The 14,339-nt window shown below is 33.3% G+C and overlaps 2 protein-coding genes across 2 annotated transcripts in view; one reads left to right on the top strand and one right to left on the bottom strand.

Moving 5' to 3' along the window:
* Nucleotides 1-12,831, bottom strand: part of LOC140444671 (uncharacterized) — a 48,404-nt gene extending 35,573 nt beyond the window's left edge. The window contains exon 1 of the mRNA XM_072536432.1: nt 12,585-12,831. Coding sequence (XP_072392533.1) covers nt 12,585-12,722 — 138 coding nt within the window. The 5' untranslated portion in view covers nt 12,723-12,831. The remainder of the gene's footprint in view (nt 1-12,584) is intronic.
* Nucleotides 4,882-7,716, top strand: LOC140444085 (uncharacterized). The gene is made up of 3 exons (XM_072535731.1): nt 4,882-5,033; nt 6,659-6,823; nt 7,246-7,716. The coding sequence occupies exons 1-3, from the start codon at nt 4,922-4,924 to the stop codon at nt 7,692-7,694; spliced, it is 726 nt and encodes a 241-aa protein (XP_072391832.1). The 5' UTR covers nt 4,882-4,921; the 3' UTR covers nt 7,695-7,716.
* Nucleotides 12,832-14,339: the final 1,508 nt, after the last annotated feature.

Raw genomic sequence — 14,339 nt, 5'->3', positions numbered from 1 at the left:
AAAGGATAAGTCTCCATTCTATCCTATTCTTCACCTTGGCTTTCCTGTTTCGTGCTTCCAACATTCTCAAGTCTTCTTCCACCTGATCCTAAAATCGTGCTCTTGGTCTGCCTCTCCTTCTTACTCCATCTATTCTTTGGTTATAAATATGTTTTGACGGCTCCATCTCATTCATTCTCTATTTTTTTTTAACATTATGCTTGATGGATTTGAGGTTTATGGCTTTAAATCAACATTAGGATAATTTCGGTTTTCTGTATGATATAAGTAAATTAAAAAATATTCCAGACGAACAAATATTAAAAAATTGTCAAGATTTACACCTAATGATACAATATAATCTATGTTACTAGCTTAACTGCAATCCTTTTACACTTGATGTAAAAAAAATCTGTTCCGCTACAGACCTTTGTTTACGATTTTATAGGTCACATCAATATAACAACGCCACTTCCGCGTTACAAAAAAAGGGGAACAACAATAACAGATATGATATGTGTTGTATTTGATGCTTCGAGTTCTTTTCTGTTGATTATAAACCACAAAAGTATAAACATACAATAATTATAAACTGAATAAAAACTGACGAAAGATTATTATTATCAGTACCTACTTCCTGTACAAATGGAAAAATCAACTAATCGTTTTAAATTAGCATAAACATATTTATATCACAACCAAATAATATTCACAAGCAATATCTGAATATTCAGCAGACAGATAAAAAGGCAATCAGAAAATATTGATTTGATGTATAGATAATTTTTTTACCAATATCCAAAATATGAAGCAAAAATATGATAAAATTTCTTCGTTCGCTGGTCTACATATGCTGACTGGATTCCAGGAAGGGTGAAAGAAAATCCTCAGTCAGTATATGAAGATTGTGAACTATATATACTAGTTTCAGGAGGTGGTGAGGGTTTCATTGATTTTCATATGAAAGTAGGATTGCAACAAAGCTCAGTAGTGGTTAATCCTTTTTTATTCTTGTTATCTTAAATCAGATCATAGGGAAACTACAAAGTAACATTCCCTTGTGCTTTTTCTTCTTATTGCGCCGTCTCCTTTAGAAGGTTGGTGATCCAAATGACAATTGCAGCTTTGGAGACTGCTTCGGAAAATGAGCGGTCAAACCATCTCCTTAGGTCTTTCAGCTAGTTCTGGCGTATTCCAACTGATCTTTTGCCATCAACTTTACCTTCCAATATGATTTGGAGTAATTTATATCTTTCACCTCATGACCCAAGTATTTTATTTTTCTCTCTTTGATTATGCTGAAATTTTTTTTGTTTACTAATGCGCCAAAGTACCTCACCATTGGTAACTTTTTGTATCCATGGAATTCTCAGCGTCCGTCTGTATAAATACATTTCAAAGGCATTCCGAAGGCTTTTCCGAATATAGATTTCGAATAGAGATTAAATAATAGTGGTGTTAAATAATAATAATATAATAACAAGATCTGCTAAAACCAAACAAAGAAACAAAGAAGAAATCTTGGATGACTTCTGAAATCCTTCACTTAATGGAACACAAAAGGTTAATTAAAGGAAATGAAGATGAATATAAAAAATACAGGGTTACATCAGAAGAAAAATAAGAGAAGCTAAAGAAAAAGAAGCTGTAGAGAAATGTAAAGAAATAGAAAGACGACAAGCCAAGCATGACAATTTTAATGTACACAAAAAGGGAAATAACGGATACTTTTAAAAAGCGAACACAAATGAAACTCATAGACACCAATGGAAAATTAATCATTGACACCCAAGAGATGAAAGACAAATGGAGAATATATTTGGAGACACTTTTTCAAGATCAAAGAACGGATTATAGGCATCAATTTTCAGAGAGGATGACGGGCCCCGGACGTACTTAAATCCGAGGTAGAAGAAGCAATAAAACGGATAAAAAGCAGGAAAGCTGTAAGGCCTGATAATATCGAAGCTGAATTTTTAAAACTCTTGGAGGAAGAAGGAATAAATTGGATGACGGCTGTCTTCAATAAAATATACAATACAGGAATCATCCCTGATAAATGGCTAGAATCAGAATTCATAGCGATACCTAAAAAACAGGGGGCTAAAAAGTGCGAGGAATATCGAACAATCAGCCTAATGAGCCACATGTTGAAACCGTTTCTTAGAGTCATCCATGGAAGAATTTATAAGAAGTGCGAGGAACAAATATCGGACAGACAGTTCGGCTTCATTAACGCAGTGGGTACCAGAGAGGCACTTTTCGGAGTACAGGTACTGATTCAAAGATGCAGGGACGTTAACTGCGACGTATACGCGTGCTTGATCGACTATGAAAAGGCATTTGACAGAGTTCAACATCAAAAGATGATAAACATTTTAAAAGAAGCAGACCTGGATGACAAAGACCTCAGAATAATTTCAGAACTCTACTGGAATCAGACCGCATACATGAAAATTAACGGAGAAGAAACAGATCACATAAAAATACTACGTGGAGTTAGACAGGGATGTATCCTATCGCCGTTGATATTTAATATGTACTCAGAGAAAATATTTAATGAGGCTCTTTACGGAATAGACGAAGGCATCCTTCTAAATGGTGAAATAGTAAACAATGTTAGATATGCCGACGACACCATGGTGATAGCAGATAGTTTAGAGGGACTTCAGAGGCTAATGGACAGAATAAACGAGTACAGTCAACAGTACGGACTAAACATTAATACCCACAAAACGAAACAAATGATTATCAGCAAGGAGAATATAAATGGGGCTCATCTATACATTAATGGGACGCAGATAGAGCGAGTAAAACAGTATTGCTACCTGGAAATTATTATAAACGAACAGTGGAGCAATGTATAGGAAATAAAGTGCCGCATAGGAAAGCCAAGAACGGTCTTTAACAAAATGAGCGCCATCTTCAAAAGTCACAACATATCCCTAGATACAAAAATGAGACATTTGAGATGCTATGTTTTCTCTGTGTTGTTGTACGAGGCGGAGGCATGGACGCTTACAGACACCACTATTAAAAAACTTGAAGCATTTGAGATGTGGCTTTATACAAGAATGCTGAGAATATCATGGACAGCAAGGATCACCAACAAGGAAGTTCTAGAAAAAATGAAGAAGGAACTGGAGATTGTGTTCACGATCAAACGCATAAAATTGCAATATCTGGGACACGTTATGAGAAATCAGCACCGTTACTCCCTGCTGCAGTCTATATTGCAAGGTAAAGTCAAAGGTAAGCGAGGACCCGGTAGAAGGAGAATATCATGGCTGCGGAATTTAAGAACATGGTTTAAGAAAACCTCAACGGAGCTGTTTCGAACCGCAGCGAGCAAGGTCATGATTGCCAATATGATTTCCAACATCCGAAACGGATAGGAACCAGAAGAAGAAGAATAGTGGTGATCAGAAGCAACCTTGTCGCACTCTTCATCGGATTCGTATATCTTCGGATGTTGTGTGCTCTATTGTAATTGTTGCCGTTTGGTGCCAATATAGTTATGAGATAATTCGCAAGTCTTGTTCGTCAATTCCAGTTGTTCTCAGAATTTCGATCATCTCTTGATGGTTAACGCAATCAAATGCTTTTCGATAATCAATAAAACATGCATATACATCTACATTCATGTCTGCATCGTTGTGTTAACACATTTAAGCACCCTTATGCTTAATATATGCCAATGATGTAAGAGTAGTTAACACTGACATGACATTAGAACAAAGACCAAATCAGTAGAGATAAGCTCTTGAAAAAAAGAGTAAAAACTTAATGAAGAAATAGATGGAGATGCATGAAGTAGAGTTCGACTGGGATAAAAGTTTTGTGACAGAAAGATTTTAATTAAAGTGTGAGGAAAACAATGTAAAACTGCTATAAGACTACCTACGATGTACATGTAGGGAAATTAGAATGGTTAGATAGATACGTGGAGTAGATGATGATGATGTTAAATTTTTGTGACACTTGTTTTCCATTGTTAGTTTTTTTTCATGTTCTAACATGAATGTGTTTTTGAGAGTAAATAATAAATGACAATATTATTTAACTTACTAAACCAACTATCCTGCTATCTAACTTGTTTTTGTGTTGTGTATACACCGTGTTTTATCACCTGATCAATTAAACATCTGTTGTCCTTATTATATAAACTTTGCATATCTAATCAAATAAAACGTATTATGATCATTAAAAATATTATTTTTTAAGTACGAAGCTAAAGTTATTTTAATTTCAAGTAGAAGAGAGATAAAACTATTATTTTTTTTTTTCAAGTTGTTTTGGATTCTTGACCATTTTATAACTAAAATAATAGTTAGATAAGAGATGGTGATTATCCAATATTAAACCATAATAATATACTGTTGAACTGTTCATAACAATGGGGTACACAGAGGAGTTGAAAAATTAGTACAACCTGCTTAAGATCAATAAAACATTATTATCAAATTTACCATTTGGAAGCTTGTGGAAGCTAATGTAAACAGTAGAGAAGAAAGTTGTTGTAAACAGCTAAACAAGGTAATTCATTTAGTAGATTTAGACCAATCAAAGGAGATACAAAAAAAGTTTAAGAGAATAAAAGGCAAGAAGAGGAAAAACAAGATGGACATGAAGAAGATAACATTTAATGCTTTTTCTTCTTTTTAAAGAACAATTTTTCTTCCCTCTTTGTTATCAGAAGTCTTTTTGTTTTGAAGGAGTGTTCGCCAAATGATTGTATGGTAAACATTTCAATTTTCAAGTCAATTTTTATAATTACTAGACACTTGAAGATTGATGAATGCTGTTGCTACTCATATTATATTTAAAAATCTTATCGTAATCACAATACTCTTGATCATTTTGAAAAATATTGTTTTCTTGAACATTATCTATATAAAGAACTGCAAACTTAGATATAATTAAATTATTTGATTTTTTGATAATGTTTAGATACATATTGTTCGTAGCAGCTTTCTCGTTAGCTTGTGCTGTTGAATTTGAGATTGTTAATAAAGAAATTGGTGCCGTATGGGTAGGAATACAAGGAAATTCTGGTAACTATGTCAATTATCATGTTGCTAATTATTTCCCTAGATCCTTTCATTCTTCTTTTTATTTTAAATAAATAATATTGTATTTGTTGTTTATTTGTTTTCGTTAAAGTGACACCTAAGTTATGAATAGTGTAGATCATCATAGATATCTTGACCTTGAAACTTAAATTTTATGCCGTTCATATTAGTCACCGGTTCTATGCAGAATATATATATTATGACACAGGGAAGAAAAATATTCCAGTTGTGTAGTTTTTCAACACAAACAATTTTTGGAGAATAGGTGGTTTACCAAATGAAACATTACTAAAATTGACTGAAGCTTAATGCTATTTCCAAGTCATGATTTATGATTGTTTGATCCGATTGGCGTAATATTTAAAATTATTTGTCGTCATGCAAAAGCCAAGATATTTAAATCATCTCATCTTCTACTCGTCTGTGCGTCCTACATTTTTCCCAAGCAATTCGATGTCATCTACCATTCCTTTTCCTCTCAACCGCATATACTGAGTTTTCGACCTATTAACGTTAAATACTCTAACTTCAATAACCCTTATCCTAACCTCCTACGTCTTGTCCAACATTTCTTTGCTCTTCTTCACTAATATGATATCGTCCTCACAGATCATTGACCAAGGAGTCTCCTCACTAACCTACTCTGTCAGTACATTCATAACTAGATTAAATAGGTAGGGACGACATGATCTTTAATTCTCATCTCAATCATTGTACTATCAATCTTCTTCTTCAAGTGTCCTCTCAATCATCATTGCTATTCCTATCTTTGAAGCTGTTGCTCTAAATAATTGGTTAGATGTGCACTGGAACCAGTCTCTTAAATTGCGCAGCCAAGATATACGTCGTCTCCCCACGCTTCGTTTGCCCTGAATCTTTCCTTGGATAATTAACTGGAGCAATCGGTACTTTTTCCCTCTCATCACATGACCAAGATATTCCAACTTTCTTCTCTTGATGGTGATCAACAGCTCCCGTTCTTTGTTCATTCTTCGAAGAACTACACTATTTGTTATTTTGTCTGTCCAAGGTATTTTCAAAATTCTTATGTATATCCACATTTTTAAGGCCTCTAGTTTATCGGCATTGCTCTTGTTTAAAGTCCAAGTCCCTACTCCGTACAGCAGTATCGAGAAGATGTAGCATCTAACCAATCTCATTTTCAGGTTTAAGTTATTGTCATGACTTCCCAGAATGTCCTTCATATTAACAAAAGCAGCTCGAGCCTTTCCAATTCTAGTTTTTATTTCTTCTGTGATGTCATTGTTGTTACTAATTGGTTGGCCGTTAACTTTTATCCCAATCTCTTCTTCCTCCAATTCCTTCTTCATAATTTTTTCCGAATAGAGATTAAATAGCATTGGTGACAGCACACATCCTTGTGTAACTCCTTTTTTAATTTGAATTTCATTTGTTGTGCTATTTTCGATGCGTGCGACTGCCTTCTGATTATAATACAGAGTAGATATTATTCTTATATCGCGAGTCTAACTGTTTAGCTTCCAAGATCTCTAAAAGTACTATCAATAGGGATACAATATTAATTACTAATAGAAATATTGCACGTTTAACTCTAAGCACAGATATAATTATAATATTGTTTGTAGGTAAGGAAGCCTTAGCAAATGGTGGATTTATTCTTGAAGCAGGAGCGAGTAGATCACTGCAAGCGCCAGAAGATTGGGCTGGCCGATTTTGGGCACGAACGTGGTGCGACATAAATACTCAACATTGCGCCACAGGTGATTGTGGAAATAGAATTGAATGTGGAGGTTAGTATGTACGATATATTTTGGGGTCAAGGTCAAAGCCCATTGAAATATAAGCCATTATTGGCAACGTTTGTTCAGTACAACCTGCGGTACAAGATTTTATTTATGGACAAGAATTGTCTAAAGTTTTCGTATTTATGGTCCTTAAAAAATCACTACATTGGTCATTTAGTTGACAGTAAAATATACTTTTTTTGTTTATTCATATTGAAATCATTAAATTTGAAGTATCTTTCAAATAAAAAAAATGTTCAATAAACCTTTTATTATTTTATTAGAAATTAATGGTCAATAGTTAACAATTTCTTGCAGATAAAAGTACTTACTTCTAGCAACAATTAACAAAGGTGTCAGAATCCAACTGATCAATTTACTATTTTTATTTTTGTAATAATTCATTTTAATGGCAAACCATTTTCTAGGTAATGGAGGTGCACCACCAGCATCCCTGGCTGAAATCACTCTAAAGGGATATGGAGGCGTAGACTACTACGACATATCCCTAGTCGACGGCTTTAATATAGCCGTTAGCTTTGAACCTGTAGGTGGAAGCGGCGACGGAAGCCAGTACAGCTGTAAAAAATGTGGATGCGAACGTCATTTGAACGACAACTGTCCTAACGAGCTTCGATTGACAACAGAACACGGTACTGTAGGATGCAAGTCGGCATGTTTGGCTTTCAACACCGACCAGTACTGCTGCCGAGGCGCCTACGGTACTCCAGAAACCTGTAGAAGTTCAGATTGGCCCGTGAATTATCCGGAATACTTTAAATCTAATTGCCCTGATGCTTACAGCTACGCTTACGATGACAGGAAGAGTACTTTTACTTGTAAAGCTGAAAAGTATATTGTAACTTTTGGTATTTAAATAAAGACTTAATTAATTAAAATTGTTATATCTTTTAAAGTTGATCTTAAAAGTGTCCTTTTAAGATCTTAATTTCTTTTGCTTATCTTTTTCCTTATGTAAGAAGATATAGCTTTGGTTGAATTGTCATCAGATCTTGTGAAGTTGTTTTTTCATCTTTATACCATCTTTTGGCTAATTTTCCTAGTATTTTCTTTGTTATCTATCTTTTATTGTGTGGCTTTTCAGCTTAGGTTTTAGTTGTGTAAGCTAGTACTTGCTTTGGGTCCATTTTATATCATTGGATTTTATTCTTCATGCGGTGCGTTTGGAGTTCTGGTCTCCTGATCTCCTCTCAGACTTTCTATATTTCGATATGCTTATTTTTCTTTTTCGTTTATTATTCATTAAAACAGGAGTCATTGTAATCAAAATTAGGTTCGTCATTCATCGCTTTTTTTCTTTCATGATACTTAATTCTTCAATACAGTCTTTTCATCGAAATCTATAGTACAAAAATAGATTTTTTTAAATCCAGATTATTTCTCAAATGCTACTTAAGTTTTTACTGTCATTTCTTGTTAAACATTTCCATTTATATCTCTCATTCCATTCTTCCTTTAAAATGGTTTTGTCACCATATCACATTACGCAAATTCTTGTTGTTTTGTTTATTTCTTGTCTAGACGTTGCTCTAGTATGTAAATATGGTCTATACATGATTTATGGTAATAATTTTTAAATTTTATTCAAGCAGCATTCGTGCAGGGTTATTATTGTTTAATTTTTATTGCGTATGTAATTATGTTAATAAGGAAATGAAAAGTAACGCATACAACAATATGGCTATAGCCATGAAAGAGACAACTGGTATGACAGGTATCGTGAACTTGACTTTACCGACAAATTAAACAAGGTAAATTGGTAGTCTATACAAATGGTTGATGTATTAAATCACCATGTAATTTAGTATCGCAAATAAGTATGTCTACCTTAAATTTTTAAAAATATAAATAATAAAAAACATTTTCCATTTTATGTACAATTAAATCGCTTGAAAAATTAATTAATTTAAATTTAAAGATTAATCTAAAGATTTGTGGTCCATCGTCCTCATTTACGCCTTTTTTTTTGTCGAGTTATTGTTCGTTTTTTTTTTGTCGTGATTGTCTTTAGATTAGGTTCCTCTTTTGTACATTAGGACAAATCTATCGTTTGTCTAGCGAGTTAAACAAGAAATTATATATTGTAAAAAATCCTGGAAAGGTAAATTTTGCTGTAAACTAACATTGTATATATATTATACACACTGGGCTTCTGTATCGCTTACCTTAGAATTTGCCTAGTGCTCTTATCTATATATTTTGGTCCATTACAGCAATTTTCCGTACGTTTTTACGGACCTTTCTCAGTGAACTCTAAGCATCCGTCTGTATATATACATTTCAAAGGCATCTATTCTTTTTTCTGATTCAGAATGCATTGTCCAACTTTCACAGCCATATATCAAAACAGAGAAAACATAACATCTGATCATTCGAATTCTGAGCTCTAGATTAAGGTCTGATCTTGTAAAAAAGAAGATGTTGTAAAAATCTCCGTAGGTTAGGTTAGGTTAACAATATGCTGTCAATAAGGCTGAGCATCCACCTTCAGTTGGTTGGTCCTAGAATCTTAATCGGCCTGTATTCGCTGTTCGTCTTTTTCTACACGGCTGAGAGTTTGTTTCTATATTTTCTTTAGGGTTTGTGTTGTTAATGATTTTAGTGATCCATCTCTTTGTGTAATCCCACGTTTTCTTACCACTGGTCGATCAGCTTTTGCTAACGCTTCTCTAAAATTTTCTGGGTATTTTAGAACCAAAGTCGTTTATTTATAATTATTGTCTTCTGTGTAATTTAATGCAGAAATCTACTTGTAACATTTTGTGTTTGGAATCACAGTGTGCAGCTGGTTTGGTTTTTAGAATGATCTCTGAGTTCCTTCTCATCGTTTAGTGAAAAGAATATAATCTATAATATGGTTTTTGTATCATTCTCCAGACGAAGTCCATGTTGATAATCTTTAAGCTATATAAGAAACTAAAACTTTTAACTATATAAGAATGCTAAACTATAAGCTGGGTAATATGAGTCACGAAAATCGAGGTATTTAGAAGATTGTAAAAGAACAAGTAACATCACTAAGAAAGTTTATATATCTAGGTAATACTTTAAGTAATAATGCAAGGAAGAATACAAGGAAGAAGAAGTCGAAGAAAGAGTCATATTTTCTAGCTGAAACCTTCTGAGAGGAGATAACACATAAAAAAAGAAGAAAAAGGCTTAAAAAGTACAGTAGCGCCATCTGATGATGATAATTTCTATATAAAATTAGGTGAATTATATTTTTCGCAATTTACAATATTTTAATATGTTACAATTTATTTAGTTTTTGATTTTTGATTCTAATTTTTATTTTTATAGCCTTTATTCTATATTTAGAATACCGAGTAACTCATTATTATGATTTTCTATGCTCTAACAATACGATTCATTTTAACGTAACTCATTTTGTTAATATAACTAACCACTCTTTAATAATACATCAAAAATCAAGTCAAATTAATTTCCTCTTTAGAATTTTCCTTAATTACACATCTACCTTTAATTGACATTAATTAATGATAATTAAGTCTCTATGGAAAATCTCTGTTCTCTACGAAATACCGAATGGAATTAATTTGCAAAGCACAAGATAATCTCGAGGATTGCAGTGTCATAATTCTGATGGAGTGGTAGGTGATACCGTGGGGGTGAATCCTTTGAAAATCATGTCATGTTAATCATCGACTCTCTGGTTAATTAGCAATCGATAGAAGGTACTTATGGGGAGGGATAATGGAGGGATGTGAGCTGTCTGATGGATATATCTCACATATGATTACCTTTTATATTGAAAATATACCAGGATCTAAAAGCATTTGTAAGATTTTTGTAAAAAATATAGATATAAATATAATAGAACTAAAATATAAGAGAATTATCTCAATAAGACTATAGACTGCTGTGAGATTTGTGAAAAAAACAAAGAAATGACTATAAACATCAGAATGATTATTAACCATATTAATTTGTAACAAGTTTGTTACACATTTGTTAAGTACAAGTTTCCACGGCTAAAGCTAAAGTTGCTGTTTTTACGCAAGAATTGCAAAAAGGCTAGTTTTGATCATTTTTTGCCAGTAAATTAAAATCACGATATGAGTTCTTCATTTTACTTTTGGTTTGAATAAGTTTTGCTAAATTTCCAAGTTAACTTTTCAAGTTTATCTAGCGTTTTTCCTTAAAATGACCCACCCGCTACAAGAAATTTAAAATTTGTCAGAATTTGACTGCACTAGAATAGCGAAGAAGGATACACTCAAGTTGAACTCGCTGAACGGTTTAATATCACTCAGTCAACCATTTCAATAGTTTTAATACATTTTACTGTCACTGAGAGTAACTCAAGAAGACCCTGTCAAGGCCGCAGAAGGGCCACATCTCCTGACGAAGACCGATTCTTAAGACTTCGTAGGTTTTTTATCACTACTTCTCTCTAGCACGGTTGGATCATTACAATTTTTAGATAAGCCAAAAAACGATAAGAAGACTTGCCAAAAATGACCTGCGGCCGGAAAGGGCACCCACTAGCCCAGTATTGATCCACCATACTTTGTTGACAATTGTGGAACAAGTAATGTCCAAGGAATTGGTGTGAAACTTGTAAGAGCAGACCAAAAATATTATTCTGAGAGTCAAGCTACACTAAAGAGTCTGAAATCTACAAATTGTGTCTGAGTAACAATATCGAACTGCAAACAGTTCCATGGCCAACTGAGAAAGCACAATGACTGAAAAATTGTTGATAGTCTTGCTAAAGAATGGGCTATTACGCACTTAGTGTAGCCTACTGGAAAACTATTTCCCAGGCGTAAGACAAGCAAAAAGTTACTCCATCTTCTGATTACCATAGAAGTATTTATACTCTTTATTTACAGATCCTGATGAAGTAAAAAATAGAGCTCCTAAACAGATAATAATTTCCTTAGAAGTACTAATCTCTTAGACCAAAACATATAACGTGAAGTATACACACAAGACTGATCAGGAAGCAGCGTCTATATATAATCTACCATTAAAAGAATAAAAGAAAAAGGCGAAATGAAACATAAACATCGGAGATTACCTACAGGTTCATTTATAGTAGCGCATCAAAAGAAGACAGAACCTAAAAAAGCAGAGACAATGAATAAAAAGAAACAATATATTATCACAAATATCGATATTGTATTCGTAAATGAGAAAATAATGAGGATATACCAACATAAACGTCATGGAAAAAACACTTAATTGTCAATAAATAAGTTATTATTTGATTATAAAGACATCCAACAGACAGACAAAAAGGAATTTTTATTAATAAAGAACCAAAGAGGTTCCTCATCTCTTCAACGATCAGGAAAATGTTAAAACGAAAATCACAAAAGCAAAAAAAAACAGAAGAAAAGCTAATTGACGCTTTCAATTGTTCTAAAGTTCTTACTTAAATTTTACTGACAGTGCAGATTGATAAAAGAGGATCATTTATAAAAGTAAAATTACCTTAGATGGAGTACAAAACATAAGGCCCTGAGCTATACAAATATATAGGTTATTAAGTGAAGATCAGTGTCAATTTTTACAAAAAAATACTAGTTGAAGGATGTGGTTTTATTTGTATTCACATCATATTCAAGCAAACAAAACAGTGGGACAAGGTGAGATTGTATTAGATTAAGTAAAAGATTAAAAAAGGCCATAAAAGTCCATTTCCTCGATAGAGGCAAACTACTTCATTAAAACTAAATGTGCTCGGTCGACAAAAATAAAAAGGGTAAAAATGACCTACCTTAAATCTAAGTTCCCCTATCGGTGGCTTGGCGTAGGGTACTCCACTAAAACTATAAAATTTATCACCGTGGTAATCTTTCAGGGCTTTGCCCCGAAGCTTGCCAATTTCGGTTGTTACCACTAATTCTTCCGACATGATTTTAAAGCAATGTTTACCGGCTCACTAACGTCAAATTATGTTAAGTAAAAACTGAGTTTGAGATCTCGCTCGCTACGTATGTATTCGTTTTGTAGTCTGTCGGGATATTCACGGCGTTTATAAATACAAGTTGATAGAGGTGGGTACAGCTGATTGCGAGTGAACCTTGATACCGATAAAATTTATTAGGGGAATGCCGGTTAAACTGTTACAGAGATAACTTTTTGGATTTTGAATGATGACATTATTTTGAATATTACTAAATAAATATATGATGTCAGGATTTTGAAAATTTCAAATATTTATATTGGGCAATCCCAATGTTTATAAATACAACTTTATCAAATTTTTGCAGATGTTTAATAATAAATACTAAAACATTAAATATTAAAAATGTATTATATAACCAGCTATTAAAAAGTTTTTTATTGTTTCTTTTTTAATCCGTTAGGTATACCTAATCAAAGTTTTTTAACAATATGTGTCAAAACTTAAAGATACAGCCTTAGGACATAATTTTTTAATTCACAGTATAAGTAGAATGAGGAGAGCTCTTTTTTGAGCAATATGGAGTACACAATATACACAATACACAATACACAATACACAATTTGGTTTTCGCAAAGGCCTAGGAACACGTGAAGCTCTTTTTTCACTTAATATACTAATACAAAGATGCCTGGACGTCAATCAAGATATATACGCATGTTTTATTGACTATAATAAAGCATTCGATAAAGGACGACATAAACATTTAATGAATGTCCTGAAATCAAAGAAGATCGACTACAACGACCTCAGGATCATATCAAATTTATACTATAAACAGCGAGCAAAAGTACGTGTTAACGAACAGCTGTCAGAAGAAATTGAAATTAGATGTGGAGTAAGACAGGGATGCGTATTGTCGCCAATTCTTTTCAATGCCTACTCCGAAGAGGTCCTGAAAAAAGCTCTTGAGGGTGAAACAGCTGGAATAAAGGTAAATGGAGTTCCCATTAACAACATTAGATATGCGGACGACACTGTGATCTTAGCCGAAAACATTGAAGATCTTCAGAGACTGGTGACCAGAATAGCAGAGTATGGAAAAGAGTATGGTCTAACAATGAATGTCAAGAAGACGAAATTTAGGAGAATATCGAAAACTCAAAGAAATAACGAGAATCTTCTAATAAACGAAACCAACGTCGAACAAGTGGACAAATATGCATACCTGGGAACAATGATTAACTCCACAAATGATTAAAATCAGGAGATAAAAATAAGAATAGAAAAGGCTAGAGCAAATTTCAACAAAATGTGAAGAGTTCTATGTACCAGGGATTTAAAACTGGAACTAAGAGTTAGGTTGGCGAGGTGCTATGTTTTTTCGACTTTATTTTATGGAATGGAATCTTGGACCTTGAATGCGACATCAATGAAAAAACTGGAATCATTTGAGCTGTGGGTGCACAGAAGAATTCTGAAAATATCATGGACAGAACACGTCACAAACAAAGAGGTTCTGGGAAGGATGAACAAAGAAATAGAAATTTTAAATTCAATAAAAACAAGAAAGTTAGAATATCTCGAACATATTACACGTGGAGAGAAATACACCTTGCTCCAACT

This window comes from Diabrotica undecimpunctata, chromosome 6 (assembly GCF_040954645.1).
Source record: "Diabrotica undecimpunctata isolate CICGRU chromosome 6, icDiaUnde3, whole genome shotgun sequence".
Taxonomy (NCBI): Eukaryota; Metazoa; Arthropoda; class Insecta; order Coleoptera; family Chrysomelidae; genus Diabrotica; species Diabrotica undecimpunctata.
Note: the sequence above shows the minus strand (reverse complement) of the source record. Positions and strands in the feature narration are given on the sequence as shown.